The sequence below is a fragment of the Vicugna pacos genome, chromosome 1 (assembly GCF_048564905.1).
Source record: "Vicugna pacos chromosome 1, VicPac4, whole genome shotgun sequence".
In the NCBI taxonomy this organism is placed as follows: Eukaryota; Metazoa; Chordata; class Mammalia; order Artiodactyla; family Camelidae; genus Vicugna; species Vicugna pacos.
Window position 1 is genome coordinate 61,548,716 of NC_132987.1, and position 26,924 is coordinate 61,575,639.

At 33.5% G+C, this 26,924-nt stretch overlaps 2 protein-coding genes across 5 annotated transcripts in view; one reads left to right on the forward strand and one right to left on the reverse strand.

Annotated features, from left to right (window-relative positions):
* The window catches only part of ACAP2 (ArfGAP with coiled-coil, ankyrin repeat and PH domains 2), a 137,298-nt gene that overhangs the window by 83,309 nt on the left and 27,065 nt on the right, over positions 1-26,924 (reverse strand). For 3 of the 4 annotated variants that reach the window (XM_072963396.1, XM_072963399.1, XM_072963392.1), the window contains exon 2: positions 8,415-8,472. In XM_072963396.1, coding sequence (XP_072819497.1) covers positions 8,415-8,472 — 58 coding nt within the window. Of the gene's footprint in view, positions 1-8,414; positions 8,473-25,462; positions 25,484-26,924 lie in introns of those variants that run through there. The other variant, XM_072963405.1, reaches the window with a different exon arrangement.
* The window catches only part of LOC140696973 (uncharacterized), a 277,558-nt gene that overhangs the window by 67,157 nt on the left and 183,477 nt on the right, over positions 1-26,924 (forward strand). The gene's annotated exons all lie outside the window — the stretch shown is intronic.

Sequence of the window (26,924 nt, forward strand, 5' to 3'; positions counted from 1 at the left end):
GTCATCAATAAACCCAAAATAGACTAATTGAAAATTGTTCCTTTTTCCCTCTTGGTTAGAAAGTAAATTCATGGGACAGCTGTACCAAAAAAGTTGATCTTCCAGGCAGAGGCTGTCTAGTAACAACAACAACAACAAATCATTTTATCAAGTTAAATTCAATCTCACAAATAAACTCTGCAAAAATGTTTTAAGCACGTCTTACAAGTAAAAAAAAAAAAAAGAATAAAGAAGGAAAAAAGTGAAACTTTAGGCTGAGCAAGAAATATAATTTTTAAAAAACTTTAAAAAAAAAAACTGTGATATGCTGGAGGAAAGGGAAGTAAACTGGTATGGTGGGTTAGTCATGCCGGTCATCAGACTATCAAAGCAAATGTCTGAATTGATTAATCAACCATATTTCTCCAATGTCTACCATTCCAGGCACTGCGCTAAGTCTTACAACTGAGCTTTTCTCTCTCTTTCATCTTTCTTTTCTTCCCCTTTCATTCCTGTTTTCCCTCTCTTTTTTTCTGTTACTTCTTTCTCTCACACAGACACAGAACATTTTCTTTAATCAAACAAAATCTTGGGTGAAAGTCAAACATAAACAAGATAAAAATGGAGGTGTTCCAGATGAAGAAGAGGAGGGTAATGAAGGGGTGGGAAAAGGGACCAGCAAGAAGAGGATAAAGAGCCCAGAAAAACTTAGAAAACACCCAAAGGGTCTTGGGAGTATAATTTAAACTGTTACCCTAGAACCTGGATCAACAAAAGTGAAAACCTTAATAATCTGTTCTAATTCTAATAATTAGACAAGCAGATAAATTCTATATAGCACAACTGCTATGCTCATCAAAACCATGCAAGAGGAAACAGAGGAAGAACATCTAAGCAGGACTGTGGCGATCAAGGAAGGATTCCTGGAAAGATAACACTTAAGAAAAGCCTTGAAGACCAATAGGAATTGGCCAACCAGTTACGGGTAATTAAGAAGACACTACTCCAGGAAAAGCATGTGCTAAGGCCCAGAAGCTTAGAGGGCAGGGCAAACCAGAGGCACTCAGTAGCTTAGTGCAGTGTGAAAATGTATACAAGGGCCAAATCAGGAAAACTCTTGTGCACAATGCTAAGGTGTTCACATTTTACATAAAAGGAATCGGGAAACAACAAAGACATTAAATGAGTGAGCTGACCAGAGTTCCATTTTAGAATAATGATCTAAAAGAAGAAAAAATAAAGACAAGGAAGAATAAAGGAGATTAGACTAAAAACCACATGACCCTGAATTTAAGCAGTAAGCAGGGAGAGAAGAGAGACAACAAATTAAAAAAATTAGTCAAGCACCTGTGTACAGTTATGCAGCGTCCTACCAAAGGGAAAAGTAGGGGCTGAAATCCAGCCTGAGCTCTGCTTGTTGAGGGCTACATATGCCACAAGATGCTAATTTGCACCAAGACACTATACTGTCCAGCAGAGACTTGTTTTGACAACACTGGGCCCGTGAGGTAGACCTGAGTAAGATGGGTCTGTGAAATAAGCCAAGTGGAAAATCTATCAAATCCAAGTGAAAATAAATGTTTAAAACTCAAAAAAGAGAAGAGTGCTGTAGATACAGACACAGGAGTCATCAACAAATAAACATAAGTGTCAGCGCTACAGTGCTATAGCCTAGACAAAAAGCAGAGGTCAGAGTGTGTAGAGTGAGGACCTCACAAAGGCAGCTGAAGAGGAAGAGGGAAAGGTAGGAGGTAAAAGCAAGAGATAACTTCATTAAAGTCAAGAAAGAATAAAGTATCAGAAGATAGATGACTAACAGGTTGAACATCCATAAAGGTCTAGTTTTAAAAACTCTTAAAAAACCGTCTACTGAGTTTGGTGACAAATAATCACAAGCATCCCTGGCAAGAATAATTTTAAGAGAAACTGAGGGGCTGTAGCCAGATTACAGCAAGTTACGAACTGCTAGATGAAGAAGACATAATGATAGCTCAATTACTTCCCAACATACATTCTATGGAATATCCCCTAGGAACATTCTGTACCAAAATAAGAATTCTGTGATCAAATTAAGTCTGGGAAACTCAGATTAAACAGATTTCTTAATTTTCTTTATTTCTTTTAAGAGCTTTTGATATATTAATGTGAATTCTAGGCATAATATGCAGCATTTCTCAAAAACACTTGACATGGAATTCTCTTTAGAGGAAGCATTCTCATAGGACCAATGTTCCTCAAAACCCACTATGAGAAATGCTGGCAGAGACTAGTCTTTCAGTTTGCTATTTGCAAAAAAATAATCAGATATCTTTAAAAATCAGAAAAACTAATTCTAAAACATGCAAGAAAGACAGGAGGAAAAATTGAAAAAGAATAAGAGGTAGGGATATTGGCCTTTTATGTTATTAAAATATACAGGTGTAGTAACTAAAAGTCTGGTAATGGATGTGAATAGACAAATTGGTCAATGGAAGAGAACAGAGTCAAAAACAGATACAAATATGCAATACTTGAGTAAAGTAACACTTCAGCCAGTGTGGGTAAAAAAATATCCAATATATAACACAGGGACCCTGGATAGCCAACTAAAGGGGAAAAAATAAAGAAACTAAATTGTATTCTAAACCTCCAAATTAATTTCAGATGGAATAAATATTTAAACATAAAATATTACATCAAAAACTAAGAGGAAACAGGTTTTATAATCTCAAAGTAGAAAAAGGCTTCCTGAGAAGGATGCAAAACTCAAAAGCCACAGACGAAACTGATGAATTCAAATACATAACAACTAAACATTTATACAAGGGGAAAAAAAATTAAGTCAAAAAACAAATGACAATATGGGTAAACAATATCACCAACAAATTGCAAGAGACTAATTTCCCTGGTGTAAGAAAGGGTATACAGCTCATCATTGAAAATCCAACCAGCCACTAGAAAAAAATGATTGACAGACATATACAGTTAATTCCCAGAAAAGGTAATTCAAATATACCTAATGCCCATGAAAAGAAATTCAATTTCACTCATAATAAAAGAAATGTAAATTACTATTTTTAACAGAACAGCCAGAGTCAAAAAGTACGATTACATGCTGTTTTAGAGAAGGTAGGTATAGGGGAACAGGCACTCTCACCCACTGCTGGTGGGAGTATGAATTGGTACAATTTCTGTGGAAGGCAACTTAGCAAGAGCCATTAAAAATTTTAATATATACCCTCTAACCTAGTGATTTCACTTTTACAAATCATACATATAGAAATCATACAGACATATTCACACATAAGGTACATGACACACATATAAAGCCATTTATTGAAGCTGCAATAAAACACTGGTAGTAATTTAAGTGTCTATCAATAGGCAACTGGATAAATAAATTATGATATATCCATAAAATGAAATATAATCAGCCATTAAAAGGAATAAGGCAGCTCTATAATTAATGACAAGGAATAAAATCTAAACTATATACTTTAAAAAAGCAAAATTAGGATAATGCTAATATTTTTGTTGGGGTGGGGAGATAAGAGTACAAAATACATATAACTTCTTATATGCTAAAAAAACTTCTGGAAGGACAGAGAAGAAACTAGTTCAGTGTTCTCCTCTAGAAGACAGATTAGAAGATGGCTAATTTTTCACTGGGTACACTTTTGCACGTTTGAATTTAGTACAACATGGGTGGTATTTGCTTATTCAACAAATTAAATAATTCAAAAATAATTAAATTGAAAATTTCCAGAAAAACAGAAAAAGAGAGTTTGTTATAGTATAACACCATGGTTAAAAACAGAGGTTTCTAGGCTCAGTTAGCTTAGGTTCAAATCCTTCTGCCATACTTAACACTCTAAAGTGATTCTGAGCGACCTTCACCTCAAGAAGCTTCTTCTATATGATATGACGATGGCCCTAAATGATATAAGGTTACTAGAAAAGATAATGCACATAAAGATCCTAGCACAAACTGTTACTGGCACATGATAATTACTCAGTGGAGATTTGCAATTCCTTGTCAGAAGTGAGATTCTCTTTTGTTTTCATTCAAGAGAAATAAACATTTTTGTCTACTTAAAGAGGTGGTAGAGAAGGGAAAGGAGAGAAATAGCGAAAGCAAAGTTCTAACAAGTTAGAGTTTGGGACTGCATAGGAAAAGGGATATTTCTGTCACTCAAATGGGGGGTCGGGAATTGAATAAGGACAGACTGTTGAGTTTCTAGATTAAAAACAAGAAATAAAAGGGTTTCCACCAAAAGGAAGGAAAAGTCAAGGTCCTCTACTAAGAATGAAGAAAAAGGTGGTAAGTCTTTAGAAAACAGTTACATATAAGGGCTGCTAAAGACAGTAAGATAACCTGATTAAATCTTGCAAAAATTGCTTCACATCAAGAATTCCTGGAATGTGTAGTTCCACCAATTGGTTTCAGCAATTGTGTACCTTCTTCTGCAGGGCTTTACAGCCCAGATATGGGTCAGAGAATACAGATGGTTAGACAAATATTGTCAGAATTCTACAGGTCTTATGGAAGGAAAATGAAGGTCTCCAGAAGAGAAATGATGATGTAATAAAATTAAGAGTAGACTGGAAGGGTTCACAGCAGTATTATTCATAATAGCTGAAAAGAGGAAACAACCCAAATATCCAATGAATGAATGAACAAAATATGGTACATGCATTGATATTATTCAGTCATAAAAAAGGAAATACTGAAAGATGTTACAACATAGTCGGATAAACCTTAAAAATATTATGCTAAGTGAAAGAAGCCAGTCACAAAAAGCCAAATATTGTATGAGTCTATTTCTATGAAATGTCCAGAATTGGCAAATCCAGAGACAGAAAGTAAATTCATAGTTGCCAGAGGATGTAGGGAGAAGGAAATTGGAAGTGACTGCTAACGTGTGCAGAGTTTCTTTTTAGGATAATGGGAATGTTGTGGAAGTAAGCAGTGAGAAGAGTTGCATAACACTGTGAATATACTAAAACCACTGAATTGTACACTTTAAAAATGCTGGGTTTTATGTTAGGTGAATTTTATCTCGATAAAAAAATTCCCAAAAAAGTATACTAAAAAAGAAGTGAATATAAAAGGGATCTGAAATATTGGAAGTGGATAGACTGAAAGATTAGAGATCTACATACGCTTTGAAAAACAGAAACAGGAGGAGTGAAGATGAGAACTGGAAAGACTGGAGACTCACGTCAGAAAGGAAGAGATCATGAGCATTCCAGTTTCAGAGATTACGATTCTGAGTGATGAGGCAGAGCATATGGCCAAGAAAACAGGTATCAGAATTAGAATAGAGGTCACTATCACAGGAGATGGGAAGAAAATGAAACTGTCATATAGCTGAGCCACATATACACTGCAGGTATTCAGGAGGAAGGACTGCCTTGGTGATATATACTTTGCCAGCTATCAAATCCTTATTAGATGACAGTGATGACAGATATAACTGAATGATAACAAGCCTACAAAGAGGGAAGGTTTTTACCTAAGAGTAAAATGAGGGCTTTTCCCCCTTTAAAGACAATCTCTCTTCAAGGATCTCTATTAGTCTGTTGAAGAGATACCATCATCATTAACATTTATTTAGAACTTACCATGTGCCAAAGTACTTAACATAGATTAACACATTTTATTCACATAGATATTCTTATTTTCTCCATTTTGGGGATGAAGAAACTGAGACATGGTCAGGTTTAGGAAATTTGCCCAAGGCCATCCAGCTTAGTAAGTGGTAAAGACCAGGTCAAATACGGACAGCCTTGCTCCAGGCTTTGAGCTCTTAACTACTACACTATGCTACAAAATAAAAAATACAATAATATTATAGTAATTTAAATGGAAGTACAATATTAAAATGTAAGAAATGTAAAAAATGCAAGTAATAATGAAATACATGAAAAAGAATTGAAGTTTGATAGTGTTTGAGTTGATATTTAAAGAATATTTGCTTAACAAACAAGGAGCAAGCATTCCGGTGACAAGATACAGATATTTCATCTTGATGCTCTATGATGCTGCCAATGCCAGAATACCAGGCAGAATGGATAAATAATTGGACCTAGTAAAATAACGCCAATCATGAAGCATTAGTCACCAGAAAAAGTGTATACTGGTAGCATACATTACAAGCAAAATAAATATAAGCTAAGTCATCAAGCTAGTTAAACCTGTTGCTGGCATGATTTGCAATATTACAGGTAAACTTGCCCTGCATGAAGTTATGAAATCAGTATAGTCTTAGGCAACCCCTCCCCTCCAATAGTCCCTCAACACCACCACTTTCAGTAACAAACACTTCTTGCTCCTCTCAGGCTCTCTTCTCTAATTGTAACTCCTCATAATTCTAAAGTAAAAATGATCAACAATAGCTTAAGAATTTGGGAAAGGTACATTATATAAAGGGTCAAGATCTCAAATTAGAGAAATATAAAAGTAACTATGGAAGCTCTATTTGGGTGGAAGATGATATTTTTCAAAGATGTCAAAGTTTCCATAATGACTTTAGTAGCCTTTCGGGTGATACAGACTCTAGAAAGCATTTAGAATTCTTAGTACTGAATGCAAATACTCTGATAACTTGCTTTAGATTTGAATCTTTTGGTTTTATTACCAGTCTCCCAACCACAACCAAATGATATAAAGGAAAACAACTGCTGCTCATAAAAGCAAAATTATTAACAAAAATGCTGTCAGTGGATTCTGTGTAGATATTTTAATTTTTGAGGTCTCCCCAACACAAAGTATTGTTTGGTTTAGACACAGTTCTACCCAAAGAGAATAGATATCCTTACTGTGTCACTCTGTAATTCTTTAAAAGGTCTTATCCTTCTATATACTCTCTTATAAATCTACCAGAAAATCAAAACTACATCTTCTGTTGGCTACCTCAATGGTTTAACTTGTTTAAAAAAATCCTTAAAAATAAATGTTAATACCTTAGGGTAAAATAATAATAACAACAGCAATAACAATAATCCCATACATCTAATTTTCAACAGAATATCAAGTATTTGAAAATAATATTCTTTAAAATACTATCCTCACCAAAAATTTTAACATTAGTTTTAAAACACACTTGCCTGGAAGCTTGCTAGTGTCCCTCAGAAAAATTCCAACTGGCATGTACTCCCCCAGCATGGATCCAGAAGTATAGTGGTGCACAAGTAGAGCACAGAACTAAGAACCAAACACATGGGCTCTAACCTGGTTCTGCCTTTTCTGACTCTGTGATTTGAGGCAAGTCTTCTTTGCTTTCAGGGCTTTGGTATCCTTGTCTATGAAGTGGGAATAGTACCTCTGTCCTACCTACCTCACAGGATTACTGCAAAATTCCAAAAACATACTATATATCAAAGTGCTCTGAAAACTACAGTCACTACACAAAAACAATTTATCACTAAACATTTTCTAAAATTTTGTTTTGTTTTACGTATACAACTAATACTACTCCTTTATATAGCTTCTAAATATTTACATTATGTACAAATATTTCATGATTTCAAAGCATTTGGAAATCATCTATCTAATTAATGTATCTTATATTCTTGCTACTCAAAATGCACTCTATGGAACAACAGCATTGGTTATCATCTAAAATGTGGTTAGAAACACAGAATCTCAGATACTGAGACTTTCCGAATCAGGATCTCTATTTTTCACCAGCTAAGAGCCCCGGATATTCCTAAGCACAGTGAGGTCTGAGAAGCATTGCTTTACATAACAATTCCATTCACAATAATAATCATATAAATAAGAAATTATTTTCAGAAAAGGTATTTCAAATATACAAATCTGATTTATCTCCAGAAATTTTAAGAGCGACACTTCACTGAACAATGGTTACCAGAAGCCATGTCTTACTCATTCTCATATTTCTTCCTGTTACACAGCAGATAACACTTCTTGGGTACAGGCAAAAAAAAAAAAAAATTATCAATAATTAATACAAAAGATAGGAATCAATGTACATCTACCCTTGCATAGAATATGACCATTTAATATCAATTATTAAATATATATTCAACATTTCTGGGATTATCTTTAAAAAATGGAATGAGTATATAAAATTTTATATTTGAACATGGCCACACCCAAATCTATAAATAAAAGTGGTCAGGTTATGTATGAAATCCATTAAGCATCGAAAAAGATAAACTGCAATTTTTTGATGGAGAAGGAAACAAACTTCCAACAATATAAAAGACGTCTAGTCAGACATGGTTTAAATTCCTGTTCTGGCACTTATATTAAATTTTCAACAAATTACTTAATATCTCTAGCCTCAACTTCCTCATATGTAAAATCAGGATAACATTCCCGCATTTACCCTTGTAGAGATAAAAGAAGTCACGTGAACCATCTACGATTATAGGCACAAATCACTACAGAAAACAAGAATTAATGTTCAAGGTGAAGTAAAATTTACCTTATCAAGTTTCAGTTCCAATTCGGCCACATCGCCTTCTACTTCTTCCAAAGCAGCCCTAGGAAAATTAAATATAAAGTTATTTTGTGTTTAAATGTATACTTTACTCTTGAAAAATAACTCCAAGTGAAAAAAATAGATATGAATGCTTAAAAATTACACTTCACATAAAGTAATAACTACCTGAGAATGAAGTATGAATATTTCATAATTATGCAACACAACAAATAATACAGTTATTGTTCAAGGTAACGAGAGAACACATTAGGGTAATTTACTCAAAGCATTCATATTATTCAAATTAATAACTAATTAGAACTATTAAGCATATGTTTTTAAAAACGAGTAAGAAATCTTAAAAATTGAGCCTTACAAAGACTCGGATTTGTACTCAACAAAGTAGATGCAACCAAACAGCAAAGCATCCTTGGAAACCAAAAAGAAAGGCTTTTAGTTTTAGAAATAGTTCAGAAAGATATTATTATCCTTGTGTAACACACCATTTTGTTTCCAATGTATTTTTAAGAAATCAGCAGATGCTCTTTCTTGTCAGAGGAATGATAAAATGATAACACTAAGCAGTACTTGATACGCCTGTAGGGCAACATTCTAAAACTAGAAAGTTGGAACAAAACAGCTGCAACTAAAACTTTTTAAGGATAACAAGATTTTATACCTATGAGTAAAAAATGCTATTCATCTCCTTTATGCCATCCATCTATTCCATTTTCAGACAACTACTTGATAACTAGCAATTTCACAGTAGCTATTTTCTAATCAACCAAAATTTGTTTCAGTTGAATAACATGGGGAACTACCTACCCAAAAAGCTATTTTGAACTCTGGGTAAGAAATTCTCAATTAGTTAAGAAGGGAAAAACAGCTAAGATATAAGCACTATTCCCAAAACTACCCACTTAACCTCTGTGTGTCCTCTTGAATAATCATTTTTATCAGCTTGCAGCTCTACCTCTCTACCCAGTTACATTTATTGAAAAAACTGTTTTTAATCTCCAAAATAAGAAAATTATAAATTATTCTCTAAAGAGATGACTATTCCATAAAATGACTCTAGCATACAGTTCAAGAAAACAAGAGGTGCTATACTTTCACAGCACAGAAATAGAAATCCTTCTCCCCTAACTAAAAGTCTGTCATTTCCTTCAACACTGTTTTCCAAATTACACATTGTTTCCTTAGCCTGGAAAATATTTCCCCTTCACATTAATCCTCATTCTCTTCACCTGTCTATGTGCTACTCATCATTTAAAACTTAATTCACAAAAGAAAACAAACATATTAGTACAAGGATATCCATTGTTAACATTGTTAACAGGTTGGAAACCTATATGCCCGGCAAAAAGAAATAATGTAAATAAATGATGGTATATCCATCCCATTATGTGAGGCAGCAGGTTTCTAAATGAGAGTGATCTATATCTACTGAGATGAAAACATGTACATTATAGACTATCATATGGGGGAAAAAACAAGTTACAAAATTATAGACAGTGTGAGTCCAGTTTGGGGTGGGGGTATATACATAAGAAAAAATCCAGAAGCATATTTACCACCTGCTAATTATAGTAAAGAATGAAGTTATGTTCATGTATAACTGAAAAATTGAGCTCTACACTGGAATTTGACACAACATTGTAAAATGATTGTAAGTCAATAAAAAAAATGTTAAAAAAAAACAATGAAGTCTGGAGAGTATAAAGTAAAAATAGAGACTTATACTTTTTACTACTTATACTTCTAGATTGTTTTAGTATTTTTGTGACTATATGTTTTTAAATAATTTTAAAAGCTAATAAAGGGGGTAAAGAAATAAGTTCAGACATCACCTTCTCAGGAGGTAGGTCCTCTTGGAATCTTTTCCCTACCCACTCAGGCTGGATTACATACAGCACCTCTAGCATATCTCTATTACGGTCCACTTCTCTCACTAGCCTAAGCTCCCACAGCTGTACAGACACTCAAAATGTTTGCTGGGTCAAGAAAGAAACACCACAATTATTTACTCTGTCAGAAACTTTCTTCATTTATACTTTTAACCTTCATTTAATTTAGCTTGACTCAACCTTCAACTTCAAAAAAATTAGTTGAAATGACTAGTTTAAAATTTGATTTATCATTGGTTTCTACTGAATATATTGTTTGACAGAAACTTCATGTACATTCTTCGGTCTTATTTCAATGTCCAGTTCTACTAATTTATGAAACACTTTTAAACACCATTTTTTTAAAGAGAGGTGAGAGTTCATGTACCAAAATAAGAGGGAAAATGTGTTTTGCCTATCATTTTAAGATAAAACACTTTGTAATCACATATTCAAAGAATCTGAAATTTTATCAGGGAGGTTCTTCAATTCAACATCTCACCTTCTTTTAAAAAAAACCAAAAAACAAAAAACAACTCTGTCCTTGACCACCTACAATGTGAGTGAAAATTTGTAGCAATAAGTAAGTTGCTAGTGTCTAAGGCAGCCTGGTTAAGTGCTGAATATTCCTTAGTATAAAAAGAAAAGTATATAGAAAGAGCACGGTCTCGGTTCAAACTCTGCCCTACCACTCACTTACCTAAGCCTAAGGTATTTTATCTAAGTTTCCTCATCTGTAAACTGACTAAAGAAATACCTATTTAAAAGAGTTGTAAAGGTTAAATGAGGGACTGCCCGTATCACTGACTCTGATATATATGCACTATGACACAAGGAACACAATCAACGAGGGCTTTTTTCCGTTCTCTTTCCTGCATTTTGAGGTGGGTTCTGCCTCTCTACCTCTTCTACTCATGAATGCAAGAGAACCATCCTGGAACACATGTTCAATATGTAAATGAATAAGTAAAACAATCCTTCAAATATTGGAAGATGGATATTATTCCTTTCTCAAATATTTATTGAGCATATAATTTTTATGAATGTTCAAGGCATCAAAGAGGACAATATTATAGACTCCTACTCTCCATAGCTTAAAATTTAATAAGAAGTTATTAAATGTTTTAATTATTAAAGTTACACACACATTAACATTGAAAGGAAACACATGATTAAATAGCAAGATAAGAAAAACATAAAATAATGTTAAAAGATGGCAAAATAAAGGGGAAAGAAACAGAAGACAGTCAACAAAGTCCCACAGGATTAGTATGAGCAGGGTTAGTATGAGCAGGAGTCAGCAAATGACAGCCTGTCAGGCAAGTCAGGCCCATAGCCTGTTTTTGCACAGTCCATGAGCTAAAAATGGTTTTTATACTTTTAGATGGTTGAAAGAAATCAAAAGGAGAATAATGTTTGATGATACATGGAAATTACATGAAAATCAAATTCCTGTGTCCATCGATAAAGTTTTATGGAAACACAAGCTCATCCATTTACATTTTGTCTAAGTCAGCTTTCACGCTCTCATGAGTTGAGTAGCTGGAAGAAAGACCATATGGACTACAAAGCTTAAAATATTTACTATTATCTGGCCCTTTATGGGAAAAGTTTACTGGCTTCTTATTATGAATACCAAATATTAACATAGATGAAAATACTTTTTCATATATGAATGACATACAAGAAAATAATCTTTAGGACTCAGCTCTGGTTGGCTATACCCTAAGAAGCGGAGTAAGTCCAGATTTCAGGGAAAGAATCACTTTATTTTTAATAATAACATCTTCATTCTTTTATCTATTTATGCATCACAGTTTTTCATAATCAGCTCTAAAATAGTTAACCAAAAATAAAAACATAAAACTGGAACAGGAAAAAATCTAGCAGCAAGTATTAACACTGAGACACTTCTAATCACATGGTGATCACTTTTGGCTACAAATTAAATGAAGCTCTATGAAAAGCACAAAAATAGAACTCTCCCCATCAGGATAATTGTATACTCCTGGTGAAGAAATAAACTTTTAAACCACTGTCTTTATAAGATTATCCATAAACATGGTAAGCTAAATAATATGTGTAACATGAGCATTACATTTTCTTTATAAAAGAAAAATATTTGAAAGAAACAGGAAATGTGATAAAGAATTATTCTACCATCCACTTGAGATGCTTTAAAAAAAAACTGCTTCTACTTCAACTTTGGCAAAATGCTTAAAATGGAATTGATAATCTAAGACTAGGTCACAGGATGATGCAATCTAAAATGCAACTATAGGATATTCAAGATCACTTATAAGCACATAAACATCCTTAAATCTTTAAAGATGGATGTGAGGCTCTAAGTCATAACTACCTCCTAAAGAATTATGAAAGAGATCAAATAAATACTCAAACTATAATGTACAGATTTTGAAACTAACATCTATGTTCCTTGTTTTATGTAACAGATGCATTCCTTGAAGTCACGTATAAATGGAATAACCATTTAAACACTCAGAGGAGTTGCCTATATGACTATCATGACCTACCATCCCCAACCAACTCTTTCAGCTCAGCAGTTTTATCCACTGTGGGCATTGCTGGGCTATTCTTTATAAAGAAAGGACAATGACAGGATCAGGGATAGCCCACTGACCCAAGAGCAGCCCTATAACTCGACAACTGGCAAAGCTAGATGACCAAAACTCCCATATAATGAGATGCTTCCTCTGGGTTATTGACCAGAGAACACAGAGAGTACACACCCTGGAAACCTGCTTTTGAAAAAGAGAAATCCTTCAACAGATCATTTTTTGTTTTGGTTTGGTTTTGGTTGGGGCAGGGGGTAGTAATTAGGTTTATTTATTTTTTTAAGTGGAGGCACTGGGGACTGAACCCAGAACCTTGTGCATGCTACGTATGCACTCTACCACTGAGCTATACCCTCCCCCATAATTTTGTAATGTGAATAGCCACATCTTACTTTGTTCAGTAAGTTCTGAGACCTTTATAGTTGAGACTCTGTAACATCTTTTTGTATTGAGAGACAATGGAATGGGGTTTTAAAAAAACTTCCTGTTTTGAATCCGTATTTCACTTCTTACTAGCCATGTAATATTGAATAAGTTCTTTGTGTTTCAATTCAGTTTATGAAACACAGATAACAATAACAGTATCTCCTATAGAGATGTATGACATTAAATTTTAAAATACATATAAAAACCTTAGCACAGTGCCTGATAGTAAGTAAGCAATTAATATCAGCTATAATTATCTATAGTTTCAAAATACACAATCTCTTTTCACGTTCATTTTACAGGGCAAAAAGGGAAGAAAACAATAAGATTAAGTTATCACATACTTCCAACAAGAATTTAAAGTAGTTTAAAAGGAAGCAAAAAAAAAGTTACAATCAGCCTATGATCAGAAGATAAAACAGCACATCCAAACTGCTTTAAGAGAAAACACTTCAACACCTTTGTTCTCTTACAAAAATTATATGTCAAATACACACTGGAGTCTTCTAATTTCTTCATAACTTCAATCTAGCCACAGGGCTATATATGATAAAGTATTATTAAAAATCCACTAGGTTTTCCAGGGTTATCAAGGTCGATTCTGTCTGACCCCTTTAAGAGATTACAAACAGAGGAGAACCAACACTGCAACCAGCACCACAGGGAGTGAAGGCTCTGAATGTATATTTATTACACAATAATAAGCCACTTTTAAATTAAAAGGACATTCTCCAAATATTATGTTAGAAATGCTGTAACTGTTCCTATTCGCTCAGATTGGTCTACTAAGCAAATCTGGTAAGATCCAATCCTATCATAGAAAATAAAATAGTGGAAAGACAGACTAGAAATGGAAACCAAAATTTTAGTCTCTCTACCCTGAAAAGATCATTTAATCTCTTCAGACCTCAGTTCTCTCAACCATAAAAAGTGAGGAATGGACTGGACTATCCTTAATATCACTTCCAGACCATCACATTCTATTGTTCTGGAATAAGCATTCAAAGGAAAACTAGAACTTGGATTTGATTATCTTATCTCAAGCAAGATTTCTTTCAGGCCTGCACTTGTGCTTTCAACAGTTAGAGGAAAAAAAAGAGCATATAAGCCCTGAAAAGCCTCATCAAATTTGTATTATTAAGTTTCATTCATTCCTTTCAAAAGTCTCCTCTACATACTTCTTAAAAGACAAGATGATGAACATAGGTGAAAATAGTGAATTTTTTTTAGGTTTTTTTGTTCAGCTTAACATTTCGGGGGAAAAATTACATCTTCTGTACACACATTCTTAGTGAGCTCCATTACATTTCATTTTTAAAGATTATAAACATTATTTTGCCATTTTTCAGAGAAAAAAGTACTTTTTTAAAAGGTTGTTAAAGGAACATGTACCTCCCTCCTCTCCTCTCAAGTTCTCCCCTGTCGATACACAGCATCCCAAGTAAAATCGTTGGGGCCAGAGTGCAATGGAAAAGGCAACCAAACCACACCCCAAGGTCCAGATGCAACCTCTAGGTCCAAGTGAATGAACACCACACTCTCAAGTCATTACTAAGGTGTCAATAACCCTATGAGTCAAAGGTCATCATAAAAAAAGGTAACTGTTAAAATATTATCCAGATCATCTTACATAGAAAATAGGGGGTGGGAGAAGGGGAGATGTACAGGATCTTCCGATGCTAGGGCTCCAGATTCCCTTCTTAACAGAAGTGTGGTTTCAGTAGTCACTCCCAGAATTTGCTCTGCATAAAAGATAGGAACTTTTTATCTTTATAAACTTTTTATCTTTATATCTTTTTATCTTTATAAACTTTATCACACAAAGTTATTTTTTTACCATGTGCAGTGACAAATATTCACTATTTACAGGCAACTAGTCTAAGGAAATACTAGTAATGTTTTATTTTGATCAGATAGGAAATTATTTTATATGTTTCCCTCACAAAAAATCAATACTAGTTTAGAAAGCTGTTATTTCCATTTCACCCTTCTCTAACAGACTGAATTTCTTGTCCAGGTATTTAGCACATTCAAGCAAGTGAAATGGCACTATAATTACAGTAGGAGTTAACAGCTTTCTACTGTGCCACAGAAGAAAGTGGTGGAAGAAGAGATGACCCATCTATTATGTTGGGATCACTAAGTGATACATGACTGGTTAACAGTCTCTTCCAGTTTTCACAATGGAGGATGTAAAGCTAGAATGAAAGCATCTAACGAAGAGTAAAGTCACTTCCATGAGAGCAAAAAAAGAGGATTAAGGGAAAAAAATGCTATAAATTTACAGACTATATAATGTTGCCTTCAACTGGGCCCAGATAAATAAAAGCTTAAGATGAAAAGTATTTCTGTTTTGAAATCACAAAAAACTCAGCCAGGTCTACTTAAAGAAAAATTTTTTTAAGTTGACTTTGTACAAAGTTAATCCAGTCCCAAGAACTTTTATCACTGTAGTAGATTTTGACATAATAGGAAAATAAAGCAGTTACTATTACTGTTTAGAGGACTAAAATCAAATGTTCAATCAAAGCAGTTAAACTGCAATGCTTTCCATAGCAGTGAAATGTCACAGGCAATACCTGTAGGGAGAAGAAGCTCTGTAACCTTCATGGTTCATACTAGAGGGGAAAGATCTCTGTGAGAAAAGAACACTGTGTCTAATAATACTGTCAGGATGACCAAGGATTTCAAATAAGATGAGACTATCAGCAGACTCAAAATGAGAGAAAGAAGCAAGATGCTAGGACATCTAGGATGAGGCCCAGATTGTCAAACATAAGCAGAGACCTGCCATACTCCCCCTTTCATGGCTGTTTCCCAATTACCCTTTTCAGGAACTGGAAGTGGTACTTAAGGAACTGGATATCCTGCAAATCAGAGCAGATATGTAAGGTAACTACATATTGGGCCTTCCTCTCCATGACGCATCAGAGACAGTTGGACAAATCACATCAATTATTTTTCCAGATTTCTCCATTACAAAAAGATTCACTTTAATACATAATGATCATAAATTTTCCTTACATCTTCATTGTGTTTTACAATTAGCATGGCACTTTTGTTACATTAAGACTGTAAAATAGTAATAGGAAATTATAAACAGAAAAAAATATTAAGAGGAAATAAGCAACAACCCTACAATCTTGAATTGGAAGAAACCTTAGCAAGCTGCTGACATGTCAGAACGGTTTAATGAAAGTAGAGCAGCTGTATTTAGAACAGCATTTCTCATAGTATTTTATCTCCACTAAAGCCCTACAATTTTACAAGATCTGTAAATAGGATGCAGAAGAATACAAATTTAAAAGCCTAATAAATAGGCTCAGGGTTAAGATGATGTTCACGCTATAAATAATCTTTGGATAGTAAACTTGTGACACTGAAGCTCCTTCAACTCCTCAGTGGAATAAGCACCTCACCACCACTACATCCTCCACAAAGTACCCTATGCTCACTTCAAACAGAGCACTTGTCACTTAAAATGATAATTTAATTATTGGTCTAGATGCTAAACTCAGAGGCCTTGAGCAGAGACTATGATTCCTTTAGCTATATATCCCTAGTTCCATTAGCTACCAAGTAAAACATCTGTTTACAGGATGGATAGATAGATGTAGCATTTAAAACAATTATGTAATCTGGGCCCAGGGCCACTCATGATGATTATTCCTGCATCTCAGTGTGCATGTTTTTATGTGTAAATTTCCAATTTCAATTCCAATTCCAGACTTTAGTTATTCTAAATTGCCATGACCTCTCCAGTCTAACATAGGTGTTACTTTAAAAGTCTTTAGAGAAAATAAAAGAAAAAAAGAACATAAATAATTGCATACACCTCAAAACTAGATTTACAATAAAACAACAAAAAAGGGTTGTTTCCACATACAAGGATGAGCCTATATGCCTTTATCAAACTCCAATGTACCTATGATTTCTTTTAAGGTTGAGAGAAATAAGATTTTTTAAAAAATAAATAATACTCTAAAATGTAGAGTAATATAGAATCTGGAAGGTGGCTTAAACTAAAGAGGATTTCTTCATGGACAGGATGTGGAGTATGAGCACATGCATGCACGAGTACAGCAGTGAGCAGGCAGATGTGTAATCAAGAATGGATTCAACGTTTTTGGCTACAGCAGCCAAAAGGATAAAGTTACAACCGACTAACTGGAGAAGACTATGGGCAGAACAGGTTTGGATAGAAGCAATCTGAAGTTCAGTTTTAGACTTGACTCTGAAGTATTTATGAAATATACAAGTAGTGACATCAAACAGGTAGATGATTATGAATCTGGATTTTAGAACTCTGAGCTGGGGGTATAAGTTTAGGAATCATGGGCATAGTACATATAGCCATGCCACTGGACATTATTAAATAAAAGTGAAGACAGAAAAGAGAATTAAGGACTGAGCTCTGGGACACTCTGATATTAAAGATCAGGAGAACAAGGGGAAATATCAAAAGAAACTGAAAAGAAGCAACTAAATGAGTTAAGAGGGAAACCAAGAGAGTGTGGTATAGAAGGCAAGTGACAAAATGTATCAAGGAGGAAGGAGTGATCAACTATCTCAAAAGCTTCACAGAGCAAATAAGATAAGGGCTGACAATAAACACCAAATTTAAGACAAGTCAAAATGGTTAGATAATAATTTTTTAAATGTTGCAAAACAATTCTTGCCTGACGTTCTGATGAACCAAGGGTGTGCTCCTACAGAGGGATTAATTTAATATTTTAAAATAGAAGTCTGGAAATTTTCTAGGAATATAAACCATCTGACTTTGAGAAAAAAATTTTTCCAATTAGAAACCCTAAAAATGCATATTAACAATAAACAAGGAAGACAAGCAGCTAGGTTCCCCACTACTCTTCTCCATTCTCAATCCCTTCCTAGAAACTAAAGCTAATTAATTACATGAGAAAGAAATCTTCATATTCTTTCTCAGGAAGTCCAGGGCAAAAGTTCTATTGCCACTCATAACATCAAACACAATCTAACTCCTACAAATACAAGGACTGCTATTCTAACTCTCCTGGCTTTCTTGTCTTCCTATAAAATTAGGCTATATTGCACTCCAACTCTATGGTTCATTTTGATACCCTTTGCTAATAAATTCTCAAAATTAAAAACAACACATATACACAAGACCAATAACTTAAAATTAATTTCATTAACTGCTTAGAGATGGATTAGAATTGTCCCACAAATTTGCTAATCTTGCCTTTCAGCAGTGAATAAAACTGGAAGTCTAGGTTACCTTTGTTTAAATAATCTAGCTACAACCCATTTCTTTTTAACTGAAGTATAGTTGACTTACAATATTGTGTTAATTTCATGCGTACAGCAAAGTGATTCAGTTACACATATTTTTTCAATTCTTTTCTATTCTAGATTACAAGATATTGAACAGTTCCCTGTGCTAATGCAGTAAATTCTTGTTGTTTATCTATTTTATATATAGTGGTATGTAGCTGTCAATCTATTCTCCTCTAATTTATCCCTCACCTTCCCATTTTATAACCATAGTTTGTTTTCTATGTCTGTGAGTCTATTTCTGTTTTATAAATAAGTTAATTTGTATTATTTTTTAGATTCCACACATAAGTGATATATAATATTTCTCTCTGGTTGACTTTACTCAGTATGATAATCTCCAGGTCCATCCATGTTGCTGCAAATGGCAATATTGCATTCTTTTTGATGGCTGAGTAATAGTCCACTGTGTGTATGTATATGTGTGCGTGTGTGTGTATATATATATATATATATTTATTTATTTATCCATTCATCTGTTGATGGATACTTAGGCTGCTTCCATGTCTTGACTACCATAAATACTGATGCTATGAACTCTGGGGTGTACTGTTTTGAATTACAGTGTTTGTCTTTTCTAGATATGTGCCCAGGAGTGGGATTGCTGGATCATATGGTAATTCTATTTTTAGTTTTTTAAGGAACTTCCATGCTGTTCTCCATAGTGGCTGCATCAATTTACATTCCCACCAGCAGTGTAGGAGGGTTCCCTTTTCTCCACACCCTCTCCTAGCTACAGTGATTTTAATGCAATCATATTAACTATATTGCTGAAGAGCCCAGAATCTTTATACCTCCAATTTTATTTTGTATCAGTAAGTCCTCATCCTCCTGTTTAACCATCCTTATACTCTAAAGAAGACCACACAATATAAGAGACTGTACAATTCTGGCAATTTGTGTATTTAAGCTGAGTATTTATTCATATTCCATTGTTCATCATTAGCTCTAATCTGTTGATTTACAATGGCTAGAATACAGTGGATGTTCATTAAACACCTGATTGATCTATTGCATGAGTTACACATTCCTGGTGATACCTAATATTATCAACTAAATTAAAGGAAATGAGTCATTCTAAGACATCAAATGACTTAACTGAGAGAATAAACCAATACATATAATGATACTGTATTTACCTCCATAAAACTGCTAATGTAACACTTTCATGTAAGTACAAACCAAGACACCATATAAATTCAACGTATTTTGTGTTTAACACAATTCAAGGGGAAAGAAACACAAACTACTATTTAAACTTTTACAGACTTATGGCTTGACATAAATCTTACTTGTCTTACGGTGTAATCTATAGCCTATCTAAATCTGTGTTTAACTACTGATTTATAAAGGAATTCTATTTAAGCCTCAAAATAACTGCTGACAAGTCTATTTTTTGTATTCATTTAATGCCATAAGGAATGAAGATACATGTGTATCTAAAATTTAGAATATATAAAGGTGCCAGTAAGAAAGTCTCCTGGAATACTGGTAACCACACTTATCTCTGACCAAATAACAAGCATGTCAAAATACGTACTCCTGGATCCTTATTCCACATTCTGACATAATCTTAATCTGCACAGTTGAAATACGTGTAATCTTTAAAGTTTTTTATTTTTCATTTTTTGATGTTTGATCTAATTATTCATCAATCAGGAACTTGTCCTAAGGAAACAGTAAGGGTAACAAGAAAAAAGTTTATATACAATGATGCTCAGTATTATATTTTTGAATAACAGCAAGAAATAAATAAAACTGGAAACAATCTAAATGACTCTCAACTGAGAAATCTTTAATGAACTGTGGAATAGTCACAATCTGGAACACTGTTTACTAGTTCAGAATAATCAAGAACTCTGTATGTATTAACAAGCATAGATCATTAAAACATATGATAAGTATAGCTGAATCACTCTGCTATACACCTGAAACTAACACAACATTGTAAATCAACTATACTTCAATTCTTTGAAAAGTTAACATTAAAAAAAAAACCCCACATACTGATGAGTAAAAAAGCAAGTTGAAAGATTATACACATATGATATGTATCAAGTAAAAGGTATGTGTAATTTTAATAAGCTCCCAAGCGACTAACACAGTCAGCCAAAGGAAATCACCACCTTCAAGGGCAAAAATAGAAGTACACTGTAACACATAATATTTATATATTTTATATAAAATATATAACACATATATATTTTATAATAAAAAGAAATCATATGTATGTTAATGCATTGGGAACAGAAGTTATCCTTAGTCTCAAAATTCTAGTGACTAACCTAAACTATTATTGTCTCCAACATTGATGAAGAAAAGTAAAAAGCAGTTTCTTAAGGAAACAGCTCAACACTAAATGGTTGTACTTATTGTACAGACATGTGACTGTGTTATATTCTGATGAAGCTATAATATTTAAACCTACAAGAATAAAACCACAGTCTTTTAAGAGACAAGGGCTCTCCCTTCAAGGCAACTGTTAAGGGAGCTCCCATCATCTGGATACACTAGGAGCAAATACTGCAGTGTCCATCAACAAATGGATAAGCAAAATGTGGAATGTACTGACAATGGAATATTATCCAGCTTTAAAAAGGAAAGAAATTATGACCCATGCTACGACATGGATGAAACCTGGGGACATTATGTTAAATGAAATAAGCTAGATACATTAAAAAAAATTATTCTATGATTCCACTTATGTGAGACTCTTGGAGTAGTCAAAACCATAGAGACAGAAAGTAAAATGGTAGTTTCCAGGGACTGAGGGGAGGAGGAAATGGGGAGTTATTATTTAATGGGTACAGCATTTCATTTTTGGAAGATGAAAAGAATTCTGGAGATGGATAGTGATAACAGTTGCACAACAATATAAATGTATTTAATACCACTGACATGAACACTTTAAAATGGTTAAGATAGTACATTTTATGCTGCATGTGTTTTACCACCATAAAAAAATTGGAAGAAAATAAATTAAAAAGAATTTCTTCATATCAAAAGACATACACACTCTATTTAGCTTTTTCCTTGGTAATCTGTAATCTATAATCTGTTGCCTGTGACTGGCATATTCCTAGTAGTAACCAATTCCAAATTTCTAGGCCACATCGTTGAGAAATTTACAAATAATTAATGTAATTATGTTGCATTAAAATTCGTAATGGATGCCAAAATTTGTTTTAAAGCTGAGTCTTGTAAAGGATTACATCACATACCACAGAGACCTGATGACCAACCACTTAAAAATCTATAGTTGACTTAAAAATAAGGACTAGCATACTTAATTAAGGTAGCATAACTTGCTGCTCAGAATATGAAATTTGAAATTGAGTAGTAGTTAGTATTGAGCAGAGATTTAATTAAGCCCTTTTCAGCTATAAGAAGTCACTGTAAAATCAATCTTGCAGATAGCAACAAATTAAGGCCATAAGAACTGTCTTTGAAATCAGCAGTTAACTTTTTTAAGCTTTGTATAGTAAATGTAAGTAATTTTTTATTTATTCAAAAATATTTCTTCAGCATTTATTGGGTGCCAGACACTATACAAGGGACTTACGCTACAGCAGTAAACAAAACAATGCTCTCATGGAATCTAAGTGGGATTAAGACAATAAAGACATTTAAATGGGATGAAGACAATTAGTAAAAATATATATATAAACAAATATGTACACATATTATCAGGCTTTTTTAAAAAAAAGCAGAATAAGAGGATACAGAGTGATGGAAGGAGATTCAATTATAAATATTTAAGAAAAAATATTCAGGGCTGAAATAGGCTGAAATATACTGAGGAATGGAAAGAAACTGCTTCAGCAACATAAACAGTAAAGAAACTGCTGAATAAATATGATTTTTATTATATTCCATAGAGGGGAGTTTTACATATATTTAAATTTAGACCTTAAAGGGCTCAAACTTTGTTCTTTTTGTAGCTAGCTTTGGTTGGAATTTATTGATTTAAACTTTTATTGATTCTGCCTTATTTTATTTGGTGGGCTACACCACAGTCCAGATTTCTTAAGTTAGAACACTAATCAATTAATTAGAAAAATGCCTGCCATTTATTTAAAAGTAAATACTGAAGAGAATAAAAAGAGAAACCATAGGCCAGAAGAAAATATTTGCAACATGCTTATCTGATAAAAGACTATTATTTAAAATATACAGTGAACTCTTAAAACTCAATGAGTTAAACAATAACATACTACTGTATAGCACAAAGAACTATATTTAATAGTTTGTAACAACTTATAATAAAAAAGAGTATATATATATGTATATATAACTGAATCACTATACTGTACACCAGAAACTAACACAACATTGTAAATCAACTATATATCAATAAATAAAATAAAAATAAATAATAGGGGAAACAGCAGAAGAGAATGAAGGCAAGAGGGAGGGGAAGTGTATGAGAACTCTGCTTTCTGCTCAGATTTTCTGTACACCTAAAACTGCTCTAAAAATAAATGTATTAATTCTTTTATTATTTAAAAATAACTCAACAATGAGCAAACAAACAACTTGATTAAAAACTGGGCCTAAGATCTGGACACCTCATTAAAGATGATAAACAGATGGCAAATAAACATATGAAAGATGCTCCGTATCATATATGATCAATAAAATGCAGATTAAAACAACAATGAGGGAGGAGGGACAAGATAGGGGTAAAGTATTAAGAGATACAAACTACTATGTCTAAAACAAATAAGCTACAAGGATATACTGGTACAGTATAAGGAATATAGCCAATATTTTATAATAACTATAAATGGAGTATAATCTTGAAAATTACGAATTTTTATGTTGTACACCTAAAACTTATCTACTATTCTAAATTAACTATACCACAATTAATTAATTAATTTTTAAAAACAACAACGAGATACCACTACACAGTATTAGAATGGCCAAACTCCAGAGTACTGACAGCACTAAATGCTGGTAAGAAGGCAGAACAATAGGAACTCTCATTCTTTGCTCCTGGAAATGCAATCGGCACAACCACTCTGAAAGACAGTTTGAGGGTTTCTTATTAAACTAAACATACTCTTACATACATACCATACAACCCAGCAATTGTGCTCCTTGGTATTTACCTAAATGAGTGGAAAATTTATGTCCACAAAAAACCTGCACAAAGATGTATATAGTAGCTTTATTAATAATTGCCAAAACTTGGAAGCAACCAATATGTCCTTCAGTAGGTGAGTGTATCAATTAACCATGGGACATCCAGATAATGTAATATTATTCAGTGCTAAAAAGGAATGAGCTATCAAGCCATGAAAAGACATGGAAGAAACTTAAGTGCATATTACTAAGTGAAAGATGCCAAACTGAAAATGCAGCTACATGCTGCATGATTTAAACTATATGACATTCTGGAAAAGGCAAAACTATGGTGACATGAAAAAGATCAATGGTTGACAGGCCTTAAGGGGAAGGGAGGGATGAATCAGCAGAGCACAGAGGATATTTAGGGCAGTAAACACTACAACGCATGACAAACATTTGTCAAAACCCATAGAATGTACAACACCAAGAGTGAACCCTAATGTAAACCACAGGTTTGGGGTGATAATGATGTGTCAATGTAGGTTTCTCACTAAGAACAAATGCACCACTCTGTTGCCTGATGTCAATGGGGGGGAGGTCTTAAGTGTAGGGGGGTCAGGGGACATGGGAATTCTCTGTATTTTCTGCTCAAGTTTCCTGTGAACCTAAAACTGCTCTAAAAAATAAAGTCTATTAAAAAATACATCAGCATTTGTAATTTTACAGTATTTTCAAATGTATGATCATTCAATACATTTATTTCATACATTTCTACATATAAAAGATAAACATAACTTTCTTTTAACAATAAGATATGTTCATATATTCAAAATAAAGGTATTTTATGAGGCAATAAATTTAAAGTCTCAAGTCACAGAAGTTAAAGTTTTAGGGTAAGGAAAACAAAAAGTGAAGAGAGGTTGGGAAGGCATAAATTGGGAGTTCAAGATTTGCAAATATTATCTACTATATATAAAATAGATAACAAGTTTCTTCTGTATACCACAGGAAACTGTTCAATATCTTGTAGTAACCTATAATGAAAAAGAATACGAAAACGAATATATGTATGTATATGTATGACTGCAACATTATGCTGTACAACAGAAACTGACACATTGTAAACTGACTATACTTCAATTAAAAAAATAAGTGAAGAGAAACCACAGATTAGGAGGAGAGATTTTCACTAACAGATTAGTACATCTCTTCAAAAATTCCACAAATCTGAAAGAAAAGGACAAACAGGCCAATAGAAAGTAGGGAGAAAGTATGAATTGGTAACTTGCAGAAGAGGAATCATGAGTGGACAGTTAACATGAAAAGATATGCAGTCTCACGAGCAATTAAGAAACAAATTTAAAATCACAAGATACCATTTCAAACCCATCAGATTAGCAAAATTTTTTAAGTCCAACAAAACCTAACATAGGAAAGGATATGAAATATACAGTCCCATAGATAGCTAGTGGGAGTGTATATACTGATATAATTCCTTTATAAAACAATCTGTCAACATCTGGTAAAGTTGAAGATGCATATACCCTTCCACCTGGTTGTTCCACTCCCTAGCTCTCACATATGTACAGAGGCATGCACAGGAATTTCATAGTAACACTAACTACAAACATAGGAGCACTGAGAAAAATAGGAAACAAGTGTCTAGCCACAGAACAGACAAATACAATGAACTTTTTTCTTACAGTGGATTTCAAAACACCATGAAAACTGTGAAAAATAAATTAAGAGAGTAAGTATCAGTTACATTGACTCTCACCAATTATAGTGCAGGAAGTGAAAATATGACCAACAGAACACTTGCAGATAAACTGTTATTTGGCAGGCAATTCCTTGAACATAAACTTGATGCATCTATCTGTCATAAAATATAAAAGGAAATAAATGTTTATGGCAGCATTATTTACAGTAGCCAAGACACTGAAGTAACCTAAATGTTCATTGACAAATAAGTGGATAAAGAAATTGTGGTGTATTCACACTCACACGGCTATTCAACATATTGAGACATTATGTAACACAGAGATATTTGCAATAGACTATTAAGTGAAAAAATCCTCAGGTAAATTTCTAAAAGTGGAATTGCTGAAACAAATTTTTTTTTATGAGTATAAATATTTTAAAAGAACTTTTTGTTACACAGTGATACAAAACCTTCCACAAAGACTGATTGACACTTCCACTAACTATATGAGAGTATATGCATCTTCTTTATACTCTAGGCTGCTAATCACGTCAACTAAACGATTCTAAATAATGGCATCTTAATGTGGATTTATTCCCATTTATTTAATACAAAAGGTGAAGAACTTTTAGGTTTACTAGCCATCCACCTTTTTTCTTTTTCAATTGCCTGTTTATATTAGCATATTTTCTACTGAGGCAGGTTTGCAATTTAAAAAAAAATTTTAACAGTTTTACTGGGCTATAATTCAAATGCCATATTCACTTAAAGTATATAATTCAACCTTTTTTAGCATATTCACAGAGTTGTGCACCCATCACCACAATCGAATTTTAGAATATTTTCATCACCCCAAAAGGAAATCCCATCCCATTAGCAGTCACTTCCCATTCCTGCCTTCCCTGCTTACAGGCCTAGGTAACCACTAATCTACCTTTAGCCTCCATAAAGTGGCCTATTCTGGACACTTTATATAAATGGAACTGCAAAAAATTTTTATCCTAGTACATAACTTTGGATTTATTTAAACGGTCTTTGATGAGAGGATGAGAAGGAATTGTTACATTAGAGTCCATTTTTACCATCTGAGCTAGGTGTTGTTTTGACTTTTAGAATGATACTTACAGCATTTTCCCAACCAAACACATTCTTGAGTCTAGTTACACACATTTGTATCAGCTCTTACCTAAATAGAATACAGATGAGCAAAGGCAGTCCTATGAACCAGTAGAAATATATTCAACTCAGGAACAGCCAGATAGAAGAGATGCACAGAGCAAGGTATGTAGGAAGGGGCACAGAGATTCCATGCTCTCTGAGAATGCTACTCTCCCCCAAATCTCCACATGTTCACCAATCCAGTAACTCCTGTAAGACGTTTCTAAAACTTTCTAAATATACAGGATTTGAAATTTCTTTCACATATTCCAAATATTTTCCTATCTTCTATCAATGGAAGAGAAGTTAATATTTTTATATAACCAAATCTATTTTAAGGCTCTTGTCTTTGGTATCATGCTTAGAAAACTGTCCTGAT